The 20,771-nt window shown below is 40.2% G+C and overlaps 1 protein-coding gene across 7 annotated transcripts in view; it reads right to left on the reverse strand.

Moving 5' to 3' along the window:
- The window catches only part of DLG2 (discs large MAGUK scaffold protein 2), a 1,029,196-nt gene that overhangs the window by 19,622 nt on the left and 988,803 nt on the right, over window positions 1-20,771 (reverse strand). For 6 of the 7 annotated variants that reach the window (XM_065678819.1, XM_065678821.1, XM_065678823.1 and 3 more), the window contains one exon: window positions 6,446-6,545. In XM_065678819.1, coding sequence (XP_065534891.1) covers window positions 6,446-6,545 — 100 coding nt within the window. Of the gene's footprint in view, window positions 1-2,473; window positions 2,516-6,445; window positions 6,546-20,771 lie in introns of all 7 variants that reach the window. The other variant, XM_065678826.1, reaches the window with a different exon arrangement.

A 20,771-nucleotide genomic window follows, 5' to 3' on the forward strand; every position in this document is an offset into this window, starting at 1 on the left:
ACATAGGGTAGCTACCCTAGGTCATGCCTTCACATGTCATGTCAGCACACACCAGTGAATCCTTAGCAAATGGAAGCAGGCCCTTTGGGCACTAAGTCCTGGATTATAAAGCCACTCCTAAGATCGCCTTTCTCTGCTGCTAAATGAGATAGCTCTTCCATAGGCACAGTAGGAAGCCCTGCCTGCATCTTCTCCACCAGGCAACAGTTGTTGGACATAGCAGTTGTGTGTGGAGATCTAGCCAATAGGATGTAAGCTGGATGCTGCTGGGGTGAGACAGGAGCTTGCCCAGATGGAAATCACTCTAGATGGACAGTGCCTGCCATGGGTAGTTGTTATCCCAATGCTACATTTCCTCCTAAGTATCTATGTTCTGGCTAATTTCTCCAAACCAATTCTATTCCCTTTTTGCACCTCAAAACATACACTTTGTTTCAAGCTATTGCACAGCCAATGAGGAATTGGCTACCTGGCCTGTCTTATGATGAAATTTGGGAACTACCTTTTGTTTGGCTGCATCTGGGCCCCCCTGTGAAGTCTCCTATTTGGGAGTCCATCAGTCATGGCACTCACTCAGCCACCAGCCTAGATTTTCCTCTGGGCTTAGCCCTGAGCTCACCCTGTAATAAACATACCCGACAGAGATTTAGAATAGAATAGAATAGAATAGAACAGGATAGAATAGAATAGTTAGGGTTGGAAAGGACCTCAAGATCATCCAGTTCCAAACCCCCTGCCATGGGCAGGGACACCTCACACTAAACCATCCCACACAAGGCTTCATCCAACCTGGCCTTGAACACTGCCAGGGATGGAGCACTCACAACCTCCCTGGGCAACCCATTCCAGTGCCTCACCACCCTAACAGGAAAGAATTTCCTCCTTATATCCAATATAAACTTCCCCTGTTTATGTTTTAACCCATTACCCCTTGTCCTGTCACTACAGTCCCTGACGAAGAGTCCCTCCCCAGCATCCCTATAGGCCCCCTTCAGATACTGGAAGGCTGCTATGAGGTCCCCACACAGCCTTCTCTTCTCCAGGCTGAACAGTCCCAACTTTCTCAGCCTGTCTTCATACGGGAGGTGCTCCAGTCCCCTGATCATCCTTGTGGCCCTCCTCTGGACTTGTTCCAGCAGTTCCATGTCCTTTTTATGTTGAGGACACCAGAACTGCACACAATGCTCCAGGTGAGGTTTCACAAGAGCAGAGTAGACTCATGCATACCTTTGAAAACGTAACCTGTTGACTCATTCCTGGTTGTAAAGTCAGTCTGGGGAAAGAGCATCTAACATTTCAAACATAACATCCTCCTCTCCTCCTAAGTAAAGAATATGTTAAAAACAAAGCGGTTCAGAATTGGATCTTGGCAGTTCAAGAGCACCTACTGTTTTCTTGTGACTCTGGCAATTGCTTTCCAAGGAAACCTTTGCAATACAAGAGAATACATACTAATTTACCATTTCTGAATTGCATTAGATTAGCTGTTTTACTGAAACAAACCGGTGTTTATTGACAGAGCTCAACTGCTATGTGCTATACGAAGGCTAGTAAGTATGAGCTATGATACCAGTGATTACCTGAATGTATGTGGGTGCTTAGCACAAGTGCTGAGTGACTAGTGGAAAACTTGATTTGCTAAGCAAATGGCTTGAAAGAAATAAACAACTGGGTGATTTAGTAAGCAATCTGTAATTTTAACGACCTTTCATTAAATTTCCAGTCATTTATTTAAGGCCTTATTTTTCTGCTTTTCAACACTTTAAGAAGGAGAGTTATATTGGTTAAATTTTGGGGTATTACTAATAGTTACCCAGAACAGGCAATCTTCCTCTTGGCTATATGATCAGATAGAGCCTGTAATTCCAACCAAATCAAGTTGCAGGGTTGTGACCTCCACTTACAGGGAATCAGTGACATTCAGGGGCAGTGTCTAAAAGGTGAAAGTCTATCTTACCTTTTCTTGAAGACTTCAATATGCATTAGCAAATCTGTACTGCTAAAATGAAGGGCTCAGCAAAATTTCAGGGACTGTTTCCTAGCCCTTCATACAGGTATGCAGAACTGCAAGTAAAAACTGCGACCTTGTAAAGAGGATGCCTTTTGCAGATTTGCCTACAACTATGTAGTTATTTTACTCTTTAAAAGATCAAGAAACTGCCCCCTCCCTGCTGAAATAAACTTCTTGTCACTAAACTAAATAATCTTGACTTTCATAGCATACCCAAAACCAGGGTTGGTTTTACGTCCCAGAATACATTCCAAATAACAACCTTCCTCCTGTTATAAAGGTTGCCCATTTTCTTTTATAGCTTTGTACTCAAGATGCGGTCGTAAATTTGAATTCCAAGCCATTTGCTCCAACCGTCTTTTTAGCATTAACAAAACAGCAGCAAGGGGAGAAACCAAATAAAAGAAACAAAGAGAACAAGCAATGCAAAGTAAAAGGACTCTAATGAAAGCAGTAACTTACTGTAGCTACTTTCACTATCGCTGGCATTAGAAGAAACATGTTCTGCAAGAACAGTACAGCAAATTAAAGAACATAACCAAGCACCACAGAGCTGCAGAAACTTAAAAGAACTGCCACGGTCATGCAAAGGTAGTTGTGCAGAAAGGAAATCAAAACTGTGCAGTGACATCCCTTGAAAACTCTCAGAGAATTTACACAGGTAAAACGAAAGCTTTCTCTCTTGTGATAGGAAGAAACAGTGATACGTGTCATGGCAAAGCCGTGTCTTTTCTTGATGAGACAGTTAATTACATCTCAGGTGACTTAGTTTCAAAGTATATTATGGTCCACTTGAATCTCACTGATGTCTTGAGTAATTTTATGAAACCTGAGTGTCTGCTCATATTATTCTGCAGTATCTCTAATATGCATCATTAATGCATTGAAGCTATTCCTGCTAAACTTCTAACCTGTGTCCATCTTTAATCACTGTGCGTGATCCTAAAGGGTTAACAAATTAATATGAAAATGGTTTTGCTATCAAATATTGTCACTGTATCTGTTTTACCCTGTCCAAAATGAAAAATACAAAGCCAATGACAAACCTAAGAAAATAAATGGAAAAAGAATCTTTCTTCAGGCATTGTCTAGCCTCAGGATTTGAGCTAGAGTACGAAAACCTTTGTGAGATGAGTCTGGATGGTCGAATAGGGATATAAGAACTATGATGATGGGTCAGAGTTGTGGTTTGGCAAGTCTGGTTGTCCTGTTTCTATTATCATATTATTTAAAGGAAGATGCAATCTGTATCATGTGGAGCTGCTGTTCTAAAACTGTCAGCAAACTGTTTATGGTCAGTCAGACCATGCTGTATGGTCTCCAGGAGGTCTGCAGAACCACATTAAACAGTGGTTTTAATAGTATTACTGGTAGAAATGCTGATTACTTTGCACCTGAAAGATCATTTGACAGTTGAAAACTCTTCAGTGGGTCTAGGACACTTAGAAGTCAATGGCATAATGGATATGCATTTTGGCGTAATCCTGGGTTAATGAGAAAGGCACAGTGGTCAAATGGAGAATGGGTACAAATAAACCACCTCCTGACAAAGACCGGGAGCCAAAACTGGTTCAATGTTTGTCATTAAACCAGTGGGCAGATTAGGCTGTGCATGACCCACAGCACTAACCCACAACTGCTTCTAAACATTCCCAACGTTCCCAATGAAAGAAGGAACTCTTCTGACAAAAGCTAAGAATCCCCTGGGATGAACCCAGAGTAGAACCTGCAAGAATGCCACGAAGGATGGCTATGTGAATAGTGCCAAGACCACTTCTTCCCTGCAAGGTGCTGTGTTTGCCACCCACATCAATGTAATGGCTTAGGGTTCACAGAGTGGGACTGATGGGGTTACTGGAGCAGCAGAAATGGAAGGGGATGCTCTCTGATAAAAATAGTGATGGAAAACTTTGATCTCAGGCTGAGCAAGAAGCTTTTAAAAATTGAACTTCTATTTTGAAGAAAACAGTATACTGACTTTTGGACATTTCACATCAACTTAACAAGGGTTCTGTCAAACTAATACGCTATACAGACCCTGAAGAACTGTATTAAACAAGAACAAATATCCTTCATAGTAAAAGCTGTCATTAAAAAGCGTATCTGAGTTGAATATTAGTGAAATTTGGATGGGCAGGAATGTGGCAGTAATTGAGAGACAGGGGCAATATTAGAGAAACTAGAGCCTGTATAATACCTCTGTGCTACTTTTCCCTCAGCAATTTGCAGATTTCAGTTCTCTCCTTTCAAATGGTGGATGCTATGGAGATTTGTCTTTGTAAGGACACAGATATTCAGGAGCGTTATCAGATCAGAAGTATTCTCTTTACAGGGAACTATCTGCATTTGTTGCTAATGAGCTGCCATGACACTTAAAGTAACAGCATGTTTAAAATTCAGGTGGCAGTGACATTTGCTGTCTATCACTGACAAAATTCGTCTGGCAGAGCTATTCCCCATACAAGAGATGAAGCTTTCATCTTTAAATTGACACCTCCTGGATGGCTTAAAGGTAAACCATTAAAATGTCCCTTCAACAAATCAGTCAGAAACAGAATAATCTTTAAAACTGTGTGCATGGATGTGCATTCCTGCAATTAAAAAGCACATATAAAACAGTAGGCAATGCAATGTTAGCATTCACACACATTTTGCTCCAATTATTTGGTGCTCAAGAAAAAGAATAAGAAAAGACGAAGAAGCAGCCAAACACATGCAAGAGGCATTTTGTTTAAATTATTTAGCTCTGGATACAGAATATAATGTAGTTTGTTATACAGAAATCAGCTGCAAATATTTCACTCCATACAAGTTTCCTGGTCTAACTTTTGAGGAAGCAAAATTGTTTCTGGGTAATTATCTAACACGTTACTGAAATGCCAAGTCTTGAGACAGGATTGCTGCATCAGAAAAAGAAATGGATTAAGGTTGTATGACAGAGAATAGGTTGGTAATGGTGGAATGGATCCAAAATTAGCTTTGGTGAAAGCATGGTCTTCTCTAGCCTGCAAATGACTTCTTCCATTAATAACAAACACTAATCTAAACTCCAGCAAAGTAACAAACACTCCCATGCAAGAAGCTGAAAATGCAGAAGCGACAGCAGAGACTGATTTTCTATTGATCTCCTCAGGATGTGATCAAGTTAAAATGTTTAGCTTTCTGTTTAGATGGAGAGGGAGGGGTTGTTGCTGGAAAGAACAGTCTAGGCAGCAAAACGGGTTCTAGATATGCTGCTCTACAGAACTGCCATGATGGGAACAATAACATACTGTCAGAAACAAAAGGTGTTATTACAAGAGAAGTGGAAGTGTCTGCTCGATACACTGTATGTTATTTAATATCATCATGCAGAACAAAATGATCGAAACATCTTTAATGCATTCACAGCTGGGTAACAAATAAAACTCTTTATCTTGTGCATGCTAGGAGTGGAGGGTCCTCAGAGAAGGAACAGAAGCCAAAACAAAACAAAACAAAAAGAGATTTACAGTGACCATTCCTGGGAACTTACTCAGAGTCTTTGTTCCATAACCGTCGTCACCTAATCCGGGGATGTCCTGCACGGAAGTCCCCAGAGAGAGCAATGAGAAAGGAAGAACAGCCGCAGAAGAGGAAGGAAGAAGTCAGTGGAGTTGAAATGGATACTACCATGACTGACCATGTTGATTGAGCAATCTGGATCCCTGCTTTTTCTTTGTGAAACAACTTTAGACCCATGTTCTATGGGAATGCAGCCAATGAAAGAGGCAGTGACCATGATACATGGCTCTTGCAGCTGTGAGGAAGAAGGAATAACCAGATAAATAAAGTTCCAGAAACGATCCTCACACGGTAAATTTAGGAGAGAATTATTGTGAAAAAAAGTTAGTATTTGGCTTGGAACTATGTTTTTAATAATGCTGGTTTTCTATACAATTTAAGCAAGCAGTAAATGCCTGGGGAGGTAGACATTCCAAGATCTGATTTACTTCTTTAAGCTGTTAGCATGGTTGCTTCATTTAATTGTTAAACTTTCAGTGAAGCTGTCCATGGCATTCAACTTGGAGAATGTCAAAGGCAAAATAGAGATTAGAGCAGACCTTTTAAACAGTAATAATTTAGTACTGTGAAAGAAAGCGTTATTTTGAGACAGTTCTTGTCTGGGAATATTTAATCAGAGACAAATTTGGATTATGACAGGTGCCACAGCAACTTTGAGAAACCACATTTGATCTTCCAAAATTTAAGGTCACTTGTTCCTCTGAAAATGATGTTTCCAGGGATGGAAGTACCAGCTGGATCCAAACTGCAGTCACACATTGGTCACAGTAGTAATACCTGTCCTGCCTGCCTACGAAACATATATGCCTAGATGTGTGGGATACTGGTATCATGCGTGTCACCCATTTTTTGTGCTGCTGCATGTGACATCGTCTCCAAGAGGTTACTTACGTTCTGGATCACTTGTTTCCTGCTCACTCTGCTCCTTGCTCTTGTAGAATGGGAATTTTCGTGAAAAGATGAAGTTCTTTTTACGCTTGTCATTGAATGACTGTGAAGGAGAAAAGGCATGGGGCAAAAACAGGGACGTCTAATTGTTGTCACACTCATGCTGACAAAACAACTAGTTTGTAAAAGTGGAGAGAACTGTAGTGACTCAAATCAGTCCAAACCAAGCAGCTGCAAAGAATCAGAGGTGGTTGTGGTGAGGTCTGCAGGTTGAAGGCAAAGCCTCTGGAGACTGGATTGGTTTGATTACAGAGGTCTCAAAGTACGACCTTCGTCTCCTCATTTGGAAACTGTTGTGTTTGGCTTGTTCAGATGAAGGACTACAGATGGCTCGGCATGCTTTGAGATCAAGCCACTCATCTTTAATCATTGCAGACTGTGCACAGGATTAATTAACTGGCTGAAAAAGAATAGGCTGTAAAGAGGAAAGTGGCTGCTTTTGATTTGCTTGTAGTAGCTACATGAATTCAGCCCTCTGCCAATTAAAATCAAACTTTTTTTCTTGGTAACTGCTTCTGATTTCATAGTGTTTCATTTGGCCTCTTAATTGACAACTTCTTTACTGCCTTTTAATATCTTTTTTCTCCCATAAATTTTTAAAAAAGTAAAAAAAAAAAAAAATTATTTTATACACGTATATTTATTCATTAGGTTCCTCTGGATATGCTTTTAGTTTTATATGGTTTAGAGATGAAATTCTGCTGATAAGCAGTATTTCAGTGCATGTTGAGCAACATATATTGCTTTAATTCTTCAACTGGGGAATTAATATGGAAGAAATTGGGTTTCTTTACATGATAAAAACTTTGACTTTACAGATAGCCACTAAGGCTCATGGTGATATGTAAAAGCAGGATATGCCTACTTGGGACATTTATTTTAGATACTAAATGAAGAGTTAGGGTCCCTGTTACAGTCAACTGAGAGCTGTAGATAGTGCTTACACAAAATGATCTATGCTGTTCTTCAAACAATGTCCTACACTGTTTCCTATACTGAACATATGTAATGCCCAGACATGACTTTACAGGCGATCACCTCCAAGAGAGCGGAGACAATCTCAACTCTTTTAAAGGACCAGTCTCATGTGTCTGTCATGGCTCAAACGAAATAGAACCAGTATTTGGCTCCAATTTTGAACTCCAAATTCAGAACATCACTTATTTTCTTACATTTTGGAAGCACAGCATAAAATGTGGTTTAGAATATGTATTTCTCAAAGATATGAAGTTAGGTCCTGAAAGTCTCTATTAAACCAGTTGTCTACTTGTGTCACAGAAGTTTCATGCCACTTTTACATTTCAAGCATTTAAAACGTTCAGTAACTGAAAACGAAAAGGAACAAAAAAAATTGCACACATTGAAGAAATGATCCATGAAAATCTCTCAGAGTATGTAAACATTCAATGTGAAATTAATGTGGAGGTCATGCACAAATAATGCAGACAGCATGCAATTTGAAAACAAAGCAAATATGAAAGAAAGCCAGAGAAAGAAATAAATGCACATGAAGGATTAAAGTAATCTATGGGTGGAAAGAGGACTGTCATGCACGTTACATCACTTTAATGACCTAAAGGATATAATTAAATTAAAATGTGTTTTCTGTGACCATTTCTTTTAGTTTTCCAAAGAAAGGAATGTAGCATGTCAACATTTCCCATTGTGAAAATGTTTATCACGATTCATCTGAATTTGACATTGCAATACTATATCAATACACTTTAAAAGGAAAAAACAATATATACACAATAGCACCTCAAAAAAAAAAAAAAGGGATTTTAAAATGATAATAACTTCATTACCAAATGCCATTTCACTTTGGTATTAAAGAGAATGTTATCAAATTGATAAATACACATTCCGTGCTTCACAGAGATTATACAATAAATAACACTTATAAGTATTCTTTTCCATTCCCCCCAACAGTCTAGAGCAAAAACTTCATAAAGTCCATTTTCACCAGAAAAGCATAATCTTATGCATGATTTAACAGTATATATGAAATTAAACTGATCTATTGCAGTATTATAAAACCTTTTCTCCTTTTGCAATTTCTAGTATTGGGTTGTCTTTTTAATAAGATACCATTCCACTCCATTTAGACAATCAAAATCTGGCAGTTCATAGCAGGTTGCTATTATGTCCAACTGTGTCACTGCATTTACACTAGTAAAACTCCTTGTTCCTAAAATAAAGTGGACTCTTAGTTCATTAATAGGCATAAGCAAATGTTTATGCTTATGCTAATATTTCTGTAGATTAATCAATGTGTATATTCATGTTAATGACCATATGTACTATCATAGTGTAATCAGAGGGTTTATATTTAACATAATAAAGAAATAGTAAAATATAAACCACTGAAATCGGTCTGGTCCTGAAAGCTTCTAGAAATAATCAGTCCTTGGTATTAACTTAATGGGCTTACCAAGTGTTTGTTTGCTTGTACATTAAATGCATGTTGCTTCACAAGAACCAGAGTAAGGAGCCTTGATTTTGGTTTTGTATCTGATATAAATGTCATTAAACTCAGGCTAATGGTCTCTGCTTTAAGGATATGAAATCCTGCAGAGGTACTCAGCAAAATGCTTCTTACTGATACCACAATATATATCTGCAACGTATATAATAAGAAGGCTGGCAAAGAGAGGAGGGGGAGACTCATACAGAACAAGCCATGTTTTTATTGGGCACAGTGTTAATTCCAGATTTTGTTCTGTTAGTGGAGTGAAATAGCCGTAGGATATATCATATAAACACAGACTGGTCTGGGTTGAAAGGGAACTTAAAGCTCATCCAGTTCCAAACCACTGCCACAAACAGGGAAGCCTTCCACTTGACCAGGTTGTTCAAAGCACCATCTAACCTGGCCAGATGAGAGAGAAGTATTTGCCTACATCTCTCAGCCCAATGCAAAAGTTGCACACAAGTGGGATTGAAATTGTGATACCAAGCTTAGGCTTGATTCAACAGTCTTTATGCAGGCAGAGTTTCTGAAAACCAACAGAAATGCCTGAAAATGGGTTCCTGTATAAGTCACCATTTCTTTGCCATGAATACTGTAAAACCCTGTAATGGCAAATAACTTGGGCATTTAGGTTGCAGTGAAAAACCTGTACAATAAGTTACTTTTATACCTCATTGGCATCAGTTTACACAGACTACCCCTAACCTAGGAACTGACATTAGAAAGGACTTTGAATAGACAAGTGCCTAAGACTAAAAAGCAGATGAAATTTTCAAGTGCTGCTTGGTAACTGGGCAGTGAGGGTCATTCTTCACAACATCTCAACTGTGACAAGAAGAAGAGTCTTTTCTCAGTAAAAGAGGTGAGAAAAGCTTTCACTGATGTCCTGGCTTGGATCCTTGTTTGTTACTACTTAGGCATAGCCTGTGTTTTGAAGAAGCCAAGAAAAAATTTGTGCTATACACTCTTGTTTGACCAAACATCCCCAGATGTCCCCAGTTATGTAAGTCTGGCTTACACATGGCTTACACTTCCCTGGTTGTGACAGACATGAAGACACTGTGTGTTTCTTCTCCTTCAGAACTCCCTTTGGTATTTTTTGTGCCAACATCAATTTTGTAACCTAAATGCTCTTCCCTGTGTGCAGCCGCCATATGGATGTTCCTAATCAGCTAACAGGATAGCATTTTTATGGAGGAATTCTTTCTGTAACACCAGATAAACAGTCCAATTTCAAAATTTGCATTATAGTGGTAAACCTCACAAAGAACAGTGTATCAGTAATGTGATAGTTGTACCATAGTGCAAACCATACTGTTTACTTGGAGCTTCTTCCCAATTGTAGCCTATTCATACTGTTTAAGGCAGATGTGATCTTGACAGCAGTTGTCCTCTTTACGCTTTGCAGAAGAGCCTATGTTGGGCAAGATTTTTTTTGATGCTCTAAAAGCTCTAGAAGCAACTACGACTTCTAAAAGCCATTAAACTAAATATGTTGGGAATGTTTTTTCTATTTCGTTCAACCGATGCTAATCCACAGTCATGAGCTGGGAACCAGTGTTTGGGGATCACCTGGGAAAGAGCTGTTCCAGAGCACTGGCTGTGAAATTCTTTTAGACAGGGAGTAGGTGAATTTAATTTACCAACTATTTTTAGGAAGGTTTGAGCTAAGCTTTAGCCTAGTTTCTGTTACAGATTTATCTATGTGAGTCTTATTCTGAAATTGTTCAAGCAGCATATATAAACTCTTCATTTTACTCCTCATCTACACAGGCTTTTATTCTTCTTTAGTACCTTGTTTTGACCTAAATTAAATGAAAAGCCTTCACTTATACAGATTTCTACAAAAATCTACAAAATTCATCATTGACATTATGTCCCTGCAATCCTTTTCTCTATATTTAATTCACACTTTCATTCATTTAATTCATACTTTCTGTATTAGGGACATTCTTTTACTCTGTTTAAACACTGACTATAATAGAGGTTTGGGCGCTCAAGCACTGTTAACTCTGTACATGTTAAATTTCTCCCATTACACTGAAAAGTCACACTGTTACCAGGAAGAAAAGTTTCGGACTGTAACATAGTTTTTTTTTCTCATTTCCATCATATTTGAAAAATCATGGCAGTCAGGTGAAGTTCCCGACGACTGGAAAAAGGGAAATATAACCCCCATTTTCAAGAAGGGGAAAATGGAAGACCCAGGGAATTACAGACCAGTCAGTCTCACCTCTGTGCCTGGTAAAATCTTGGAGCACATTCTCCTGGACAGCATGCTAAGGCACATGAAAAACAACAAGGTGCTTGGTGACAGCCAGCATGGCTTCACTAAGGGGAAATCCTGCCTGACCAATCTGGTGGCCTTCTATGATGGGGCTACAGAATTGATGGACAAAGGTAAAGCAGTTGATGTCATCTACCTGGACTTGTGCAAAGCGTTTGACACTGTCCCACACAACATCCTTCTCTCTAAATTGGAGAGATATCAATTTGATGGATGGACCACTCGGTGGATAAATAACTGGCTGGATGGCTGCACACAAAGAGTTGTGGTCAATGGCTCAGTGTCCGGCTGGAGACCAGTAACAAGTAGTGTCCCTCAGGGATCGGTGTTGGGACCAGTCTTGTTTAACATCTTTGTCGCTGACATGGACAGTGGGATTGAGTGCGCCCTCAGCAAGTTTGCCGATGACACCAAGCTGTGTGGTCCAGTTGATATGCTGGAGGGAAGGGATGCCATCCAGAGGGACCTTGACACGCTTGTGAGGTGGGCTGATGCCAACCTTATGAAGTTCAACCATGACAAGTGCAAGGTCCTACACCTGGGTCAGAGCAATCCCAGGCACAGCTACAGACTGGGCAAAGAAGAGATTCAGAGCGGCCCTGCAGAGAAGGACTTGGGGGTGCTGGTCGATGAGAAAATGAACATGAGCCAGCTTCAGTGTGCGCTCGCAGCCCAGAAAGCCAACCGTATCCTGGGCTGCATCAAAAGGAGCGTGACCAGCAGGTCGAAAGAGGTGATCCTGCCCCTCTACTCTGCTCTTGTGAGACCTCACCTGGAGCATTGTGTGCAGTTCTGGTGTCCTCAACATAAAAAGGACATGGAACTGCTGGAACAAGTCCAGAGGAGGCCACGAGGATGATCAGGGGACTGGAGCACCTCCCCTATGAAGACAGGCTGAGGAAGTTGGGGCTGTTCAGACTGGAGAAGAGAAGGCTGAGTGGAGACCTCATAGCAGCCTTCCAGTATCTGAAGGGGGGCTATAGGGATGAAGGGGAGGGACTCTTCATTAGTAACTGTAGTGATAGCACGAGTGTTACCACTCAAACTTAAACAAGGGAAGTTTAGATTGGATATAAGGAGGAAATTCTTTCTTGTTAGGGTGGTGAGGCACTGGAATGGGTTGCCCAAGGGAGTTGCGAATGCTCCATCCCTGGCAGTGTTCAAGGCCAGGTTGGACAGAGCCTTGGGTGAGATGGTTTAGTGTGAGGTGTCCCTGCCCATGGCAGGGGGTTGGAACTGGATGATCTTAAGGTCGCTTCCAACCCAAACCATTCTGTGATTCTATAATTTCAAACTTTTCTATCACCTCTCTGCTTTTATAGGGTTTTTTCCACATAGCAATTCCAACTACATGATGAAGTTTCTGAAGAAACAGCAAACTTCTGAAGAGCATCCCATGTTAGTTTATTTGCTTTCTGTGAGAAGCTGTTTTGCAGTTACCATAGCAGCATGGTCAGCGGAACGTGTTAAACTGCACTTTGGGACTTTCTGCCTCATTTTCCCATCTGCAATACCAGGACCACAGCAGTGCCCTCCTTACAGGCACTTTGTGGGGGATTAAGTCATCACTGTAACCTGGTAGGCACTATCAGACCTCACTATCACTGAGGCCACAGTAATTTATTAAGGGAGATGAAGTATACTGAAGTTCTGTGACTTGAGCAAGTTAAGAAGAAAGCCAATGCTGCTGAGCCATTTTTGCTTTATTGGTGTAACCATAACCTTGGCCATGGACAGGGTTCACAGAAACAGAAAGCTCTTAATGATGCCCTTGCAGACATGTAAAAGATAAGAAGCTGTTAGTGGCAACTGTAAGCCTAGTTATAATATACAGTGGCCACACAGTGTCTACTTTACGACATACGTCTTTCATTCTCAGTCTGGCCACACAGTTACATGCTGGCAAGCAACACTTGCCAACTTCTCTATGGCTTTTTATGAGTTGCAGGGGGAAGAATGTCCCTGTTCTGTTAAGTTCAACCTTCAATTTTCTTAGATTCTGCAAGCATTTAGGGAGGAAAAAAAGGAAGGCCTGGGCCACAGTCATTCATTATTGAATTTTTGCACCATGATCTGTTCTGGTGAGAACAAACTGGGTAAGAAGCTCACATGAAGATAACTCTGCTTGCTTAGATTTCCCATGAAGCTGCAGGGAGATTGGAATCTTGGAAAGATCCAAAATGAAGAAGAACAAGCCTGGTGACAAACTCCATGCTGCTGCTGTCTGGCTTCTACAGACAAGGTCAGTGTTGTTCAGAATTCAAAAATATGAAGTTTTACTAATCTGTTTTTAAGACTGACTTAATGCCACTTGTCAGCCAGCAACTCCATTTTAATTCCTAACAAAACGACAGTTAAAACCAACACAAAATACCAGGGGAAAGGAAAGACTTGACAGAAAGCAGGTAAAAGCGGTTATTTCCAATTCTGCAAACACGCATGTAACTGGGTGCAAGGCATATAAGGAGTACTCATCTGTGCTCATTTACACTGCATCACTGTCAGCAGGATTGAAACACCTCTATAAAAACCTTGTGTACGTGACAGCCAAGGTCATTGACAAGTGTCTGAAGGTTGTACACAAAGAGGGTGGGAAAGATTTGTTCAAGCAGCAACACTGAAATTAACAGTGTGAAAATACGAAAGGGCAAAGCTCCTTGACAGTGAAATCAATTTGGATGTAGAATAATCTGCCCCAAGGGAAATGCAAAGCCTAGATTGTTTTCACATTTAAAACAAATCTGCTATTCTTAAGTACTGTGGGGACTAACACTGCAGTGCTGGGAGAGAATGGGGCGGTGAAGGGAAAAGAGCTAAACAATAAGCCTTTCCCACGTCTAATGTTTGTGTTTCTGTGATGAGATGCTCTCAGATCTAGCTAGAATCCAGCATGGGCTCACAAGTGAACCTGTCTCAGCATCCTCAGTGCAACAGCGACAAAAGAGCCTCAAAGATCAGTGGAACACTGGTGCTCACTTGGCAAAGTTTTGGGACTGTCAGATCATCAGACCAAACCCACAGCCTTTCCTACTGTGTACGCTGTGGGACCTCTATCTGCTTGATCTTCAAGCCTCAGTTTTGGTCAGTTATTTTGTCATATCCTTTTCTTAACTCTGATTCCCAGTTGACTGCTGGTTCTTCTTCAGATTTACAAATGAAATTGAGGGTTTGGGCCTCCTTTGTGCAATCTTTTGAATTACTCTCACTAATAAATAAAGCTGCAGAACATTTTAGCTATCTGTGGTGTTAAAGAAACCCATTCTCCTTCATCACTGTTTTTTGTGGAATCATTTATTTGTGCAAAAAAGTGCTGTGCACTTGACTTGTGCAAGTATAAACGGCTGCATGGAATAGACCAAGAATAAGTTGTATAAAGATCTTACACTTATTTTGTGAAGCAGCATTGGAGAAAGATTTACAACGCCTACAGGTTTTCAAACTATTCAGTGAAAGATAATTGGAGCAGACTTCCCTAGAACTGTCCTTTCAAGTGAAGTGTTTGTGCTCACTGCTGACTGGTGTAGCAGGCTGAATCATGGCACAGGTCTGGCTCAGGTGAATCATACCTGGGTCATGGTTTTCATTTAAAACATTGATTTGTTTAGGCCCTACAGCTACAATTTTGAAAACTAAAGGCATGGGTGAAGAGAAACAAAGTCAATCTCCAAGAGACTGGTGTGAGGTTTGTGTAGGAGGTGAAGTTCCTACGTCTCCCGGTAATGCATCTCGTGCTACTGGTCTCACAGGCAGGGTATCAAATTAAATGGTCTTTGGCACTGAAGAAGGTTGGTAGTTCCTTATCACGTCTCAAACAGGGCCTGTGAGTCACTAAGTTGATCATAACTGAACTGCTTGAATTTGAATGAGCCAGAAATAAAGACGTGAGACTGCGTCATCTTGATGAGTGTTAATGCTTAGCTCCACTCTTCTGGAGCTTTGTGTCAACTCTTACTAGAAGAAAACTTTGTTCTGCTCTAGTTCTTTGACAAATTCTATTGCCAACACTATACATGCTTTTTTCCATCCACTTTTTTAGAAGAAGAGCCAAGCAAATATGCCATCAGCTATTCATACATGGAAAATCCCTACCATTTAATTCAGGGCATTAGACAATGAGCTATAAAAATAGCACACACATGAAGTTAAGCTCAGCACAAATTTCTGCTGGAACAGCTTAGCAGGAAAGCAACTAAATCTCATCTATAAACTTTGGCATTCTACCTGTGCTAGCAAACTTTCACTGTGTTATATTTAATCTTTGACCAATTTACACATTACATTACATTCCTTTATGTCAGTGATTCTCTTAAGCATTTCTCTTACCTAAGCAGGGATGGCACACACTTGCTGGGGTATGGAAACACTGATACTACAATCCCTAACATTATGGCCACCTAAGAACCAATATTATAAATAAACTCCACACAATTATCAGGCTAAAGAAACTGGAAAATCTATGAAATACATGTATTTAAATAGCTCATTAATTGAAGAAAACGCTCCATCAGTATTTTCTTTGACTGACAGCTGCCAATAGGCAGAAATAACCCTAAAAACCCAAGTTCCTTAAGGCATGCCAGTTCCTTGCTATAGTCAACACTACTACTTAGCATTAAATAGAACCGAAGACTCACTTATTTTGCTTTACTACTGACTGTGACCTGGGCCTAAGAGGCACTAGTATTAAATTACTGCATGTCTTTGTGGGATGCCTAGATATATCCTGGAGCATCACGACACTGTACAGTTAAATTTTCCTGTCTATATGCTGTTTTATCACCTGAATTTCATTTGATTACTTCAGCACATGAATGAACCAGTTGCTGATAACAGCAGTATTTGTAATGCACCTTGCAGAAGTGCTGAGCAGAATGTGTTCAGCTCAAGGGGAATGGTCAGGGCAGGCCAATAATATGGGCTCAGGTCAAACCTGTGAAGTGCAGCCAGTGTCTGGCACCAGCTCCAACCATCATGAAATGTGAAGACAGGACTACAAAGGATGTGAAAATGCACGAAAGAGCAAGGGCAGATGGACAAATGAGTCTCCTCCAAGATGAAAGCTGCATGGGCAGGAATGACGCGGAGATCTGATTCTTCCACGTCACCTTATGCTACCCTAATTTCTGAGGTCTTGTAGCCTTTGCGAGAACTTAAATCCAACAGAGAGAAAACCAGAAGCAAGACAGGAACAAAGTCGGATGGAGAAAAGCAATTTGTTTCTCCTCCCTGTGCTGGCCAATTTAACACTGAAGTTCCGGAGAGTATCTTCAGACCTACTCATGCCCTGTGCCAACAGACCTACTAACACTGTGCCCCTGTGCGAAACAGAAAACATTGCTGCTAGGCAATTTGCTTTCAATAATTTCCACCAGCTTCTTTTTGACTTCTTATAAGGATCTTCGTCTAAGAACTAGTGAGGAACTCCTGCAGCATGATTTCACATTACTTCTTTATCCTTGTCATTAATTTCCATTGTATCACAGAGGAAGCATTCTTGAATGACTTCTGAAGAGTTACAACTAAATTCCAACACTGTAGAAACAATGGTTTTGTGACAGATTTTATGCCAATTAGTAATGGAGATGTAAACACAGACATTTTATGACATGAATGATTTCCAAAGCTTATTTTAAGTTGCACACATGAAAAATCGTTCTCATTCTTTGCTTACAGCAAAGCGAATTTCAATCAGTCTGAGACGGGGGAGTGTACAGTAAAATACTGATTCACAACTCTAGCAAATAAATGACATGCAGAGTGATTTTCTATATAAAGCTCAGTTCTGAGTAGCAGGGGATTTTTTTCTCGTCTCTCATTTTCTCACCTGTAGCTATACATGACAAGAAGTTCAGGAGCCTGTACTATTTCCACAGCAACAGTGTAATTCCTATTGGCACTGCAGGAGCTGCATGCTGGGCTGAGTAGAGGGTTTACCCCTATGTATTTCTAGATAGCTTTACCTAACCTAACCTAACCTAACCTAACATCATAACCTAACTTAACCTAAGCTAAGCTAAGCTAACCTAACCTAACCTAACATCATAACCTAAGTTAACCTAAGCTAAGCTAACCTAACCTAACATCATAACCTAACTTAATCTAACCTAGCCTAACCTAACCCAACCTAACCTAACCTAACCTAACTTAACCTAACCTAACCTATCCAACCAAGCATTTATATTGTATACTTGTCAAAGTAGTAATGGAAGAATATGACAAGTTCCTAGTTTATTCACTGCAACCACTAGCGCAAAGATTAATCTGAAAGTGGCTGAGATATCTATGTTAAGGTTTTAAACCACATGGTCTGAATAAGGCCCTGTGGTTCTTAAAGTTTGCACTATTATGGCTGATCAAGATAAAGCCGATAAGTACTGTAAATCCTTGACACACTTTAGCCTTGTGAAGCGGTGAAGGGCCATGACCATGTCTTGAAATGGCTGCTGTGTTTCTTAGAAGATGCACTCAGTTAAGCTTCACAGAAATGGGATTCACTGCACCTGGCTTGAAACATTTACTTCGTAGGTGCAGAGGTAGTGACCCAGAGGTAGTGACCCCAGGCTCCCTCTACAGTCTGTGCATGATTCATAACATCTCTTTTAGACAACAGTGGTAGGTTGGTGCTCTTGACTGCGAAGAAAGAAAGAATTATGGGATTTCTGAGGTGGAGAAATATTAATTTAGGAGACAGCAAATTAATAAATATATACTGATATATATATATATGCAAAATCAGCTAGTATTTTACAACATCAGGGCACATCAGGGAATCTGCTCTTTCTGCCAGTGCAATGTAACCCACTGTGTTACCAGGCTTCCCCAAACCAGCAGCTAGCTCCACAACAAAGATGCAGGTTTTTGAACACACTCAGATTGTGGATTTTCTTCTACTATTTCCTCAGTACCAATCACTTTAGGAAATCCATTCATTGTGTCAATGATCTTTAAAAGTGCAAATAAAAGTTGTTCAAAATGAACCAAATATGTGTAAAACTTTGTGAATATGGACTACAAAAAACAGTTTCTCCCTAAAAGTGGTGAAACTTTATACACAGAAAACTTAAGCCTAGTAAACCAGTGAAACATCATGCTCTTGATAGGCAAAGAGAGGGTTTACATAGTCTAATATATATTCAAATGTTCTAATTAGAGAAGCAGGGATTCATCTGAGATTGTCACCCTTTTATCTGCACTGGTAAAGCCAGATCTGTCCTGGTGAACCACCAGCACAGTCACTATTGCTGAGACCAGGGCAGGTGTGACCACAGATTCTGCTTGGTGAAAATGAAGACAAAAAATCCAGTGTACATATACACTGATGGAAGAAGAAATAAAACCAGGTTTAAACTGCAGCAGTTTGGTCATTTCTAATGATGAGAGTGAAGCACTGGAGCGGGCTGTTTGGGAAGAACATGAAATACTTGTTGTAGCAGACCTTTAAGTAGAGATTAGACAAATCTTTGAGACAAGAGGAAGGTACAAATGACACCCTCAAGGCAGGGGTTGGTCTCAGTGACCACTTGATGTTGCAAACAGACCAGTTTTTCTCTGATTTGATGACCAGGCTGAAAATACCACAATTTTCTTGAACATAAATTGCTCAGAAACAGGTAAGTTGATTTCATTCCCCCCCCCCCCCCCCAATAATAAGCTGTCAATACGTGTCTTATGTATTAAGCCCTGACAGTCACTGGATTTTGACATTTGGAAGAGAGGTTCATTGAGTATGCAGATGGTTTTATTTACACCACAGTACAGAATTTGCTATCTCAGTCAAATCTAGCTTTTTCCTTTCATGCCTCAATGCAAAGAGCAAGAAGCTGACCTTACACTGCAGACAGGACTGTGGGATCCATAAACAGAATCTGCTCATAAGAAATATTATTAAATGCTATCAAACTTCTGACTGTCATAATAAATACATTCAGAGGCATTTGAAGGGGCAGGCTGAGTGCAGTGTTGAGTGATCTGACTGAAATATGAAAAGAGCTGTGGATGACAAGCTAACTGAACAGACAAACCCTAATGGATGCTGATGGAGGAATATGGTGTCACAGCCCAGGACCTGCACTGCTGATGAGCAGCAGAGCTGCTGGGAGAGATTCTGGAAGAATGAAGCAGTCCCTTTTCTTGGCAAGCACCTCATCCCTGTATGGCACCCTGCTGAGCAGCCTCACTAGGGTGGGCACCCATCTAGCAATGCTTCCTGGTAATAATGGGATGAACACCCCCCATGTACCCTAACACATGCATTTAAAATTGAGAGACTATGAGGAGTGGAACATTTATTTCACTGGGAACTGAAACTGGGTATTTGTCTATAAGACAATGTTCTGGAGTCACTGGCCAAGTAAGGTGTGAAATGGAAAAGCAAATGGTATCAAAAACCAGTTCCCTGTATAAAATAAAGTTTTACCTAACATTACACTTCAAGATAATGGAACACTTCTTTGGGAACAGGCAAAATCCATCAATATTAGTAGATGTGAGGTGTTAATAAAGGTCTTTCCAAGAGTTAAAGTTTCTACTATAAAAATATTTTCAAGAGACAGTCAAGAAAGAGCACATGATCTGACATGGAGAAAAGTAAAAGAGATGCTATTTTTTGTCTCCTGAAAGACTGGTTGTAATTACAGCAGTTGAGAAAAAAGCAGATTACTGGCTCTTTTCCTTCTGTAATATATCCATCATTTGACATTCGTTTTGAGTCAGTAGAACAGCCTGTAAAGCTCACAACCCCTGTGTGGTTTAGCATTGGAAAAGGAAAGGTTATTTTGTTCAGCTTGAAGGCTATGGCTGGGAGAATTCCTGAGAATTCAATATGCCACTTTGGCAGATATATATCCCTGCTCCTTTTGGTAAGCATCAGCAGATACCTGGGATATGATCTTGAGTTCAATATAGCATAAAGCATCCTTTTTAGTTAAGTTTATGCTCACATAACTTCTGAAGCTTCCTCCAGCATAAATGCTGCAGCCTTTGGGCTGCTCTATTTTCCATTGATTATCTATAGACCAGTGGGCCCCATAGGCTGAGGCAGCAAATGCTTAGGAAATCATAACTGTGTTATCTGACCTTCATTTATCTTTTTAATGTTTGAAACTTTAAGGTAGGCAGTGCTCTGGAAACCCTGCCCTTTGCTGCAATAGCATAGAGCAGCCATAGGGAACCAGACAAGTAGACTGGTTGCTTTGATACGCCATCCACCTTCAGTAACAATTAGAAAAGCTGGTGAAGATCATTTCTACAATTGCATGAATGAAACTAGAAACTAACTTGGTCAACACAACTGAAGCACAATCTTTGTTTGGTGAAATGGAGGTGTTTATACCAGTACTTGGGTTCTTTTCCTTGTTACACAGGTATTAGCATCTCTAAATCTTTTGATATCTTTAAAAAGGTTAATAGGACCTAGGATTCTGCTGATGTCTCTGAACCTGAACAAACAAGTTCCTTTTGGTTGAAATAAACAGAACATGAAAGAAAAGTAACCCTGTCGGGTTAAACCGGAG

Source organism: Lathamus discolor, chromosome 4 (genome assembly GCF_037157495.1).
Source record: "Lathamus discolor isolate bLatDis1 chromosome 4, bLatDis1.hap1, whole genome shotgun sequence".
In the NCBI taxonomy this organism is placed as follows: Eukaryota; Metazoa; Chordata; class Aves; order Psittaciformes; family Psittacidae; genus Lathamus; species Lathamus discolor.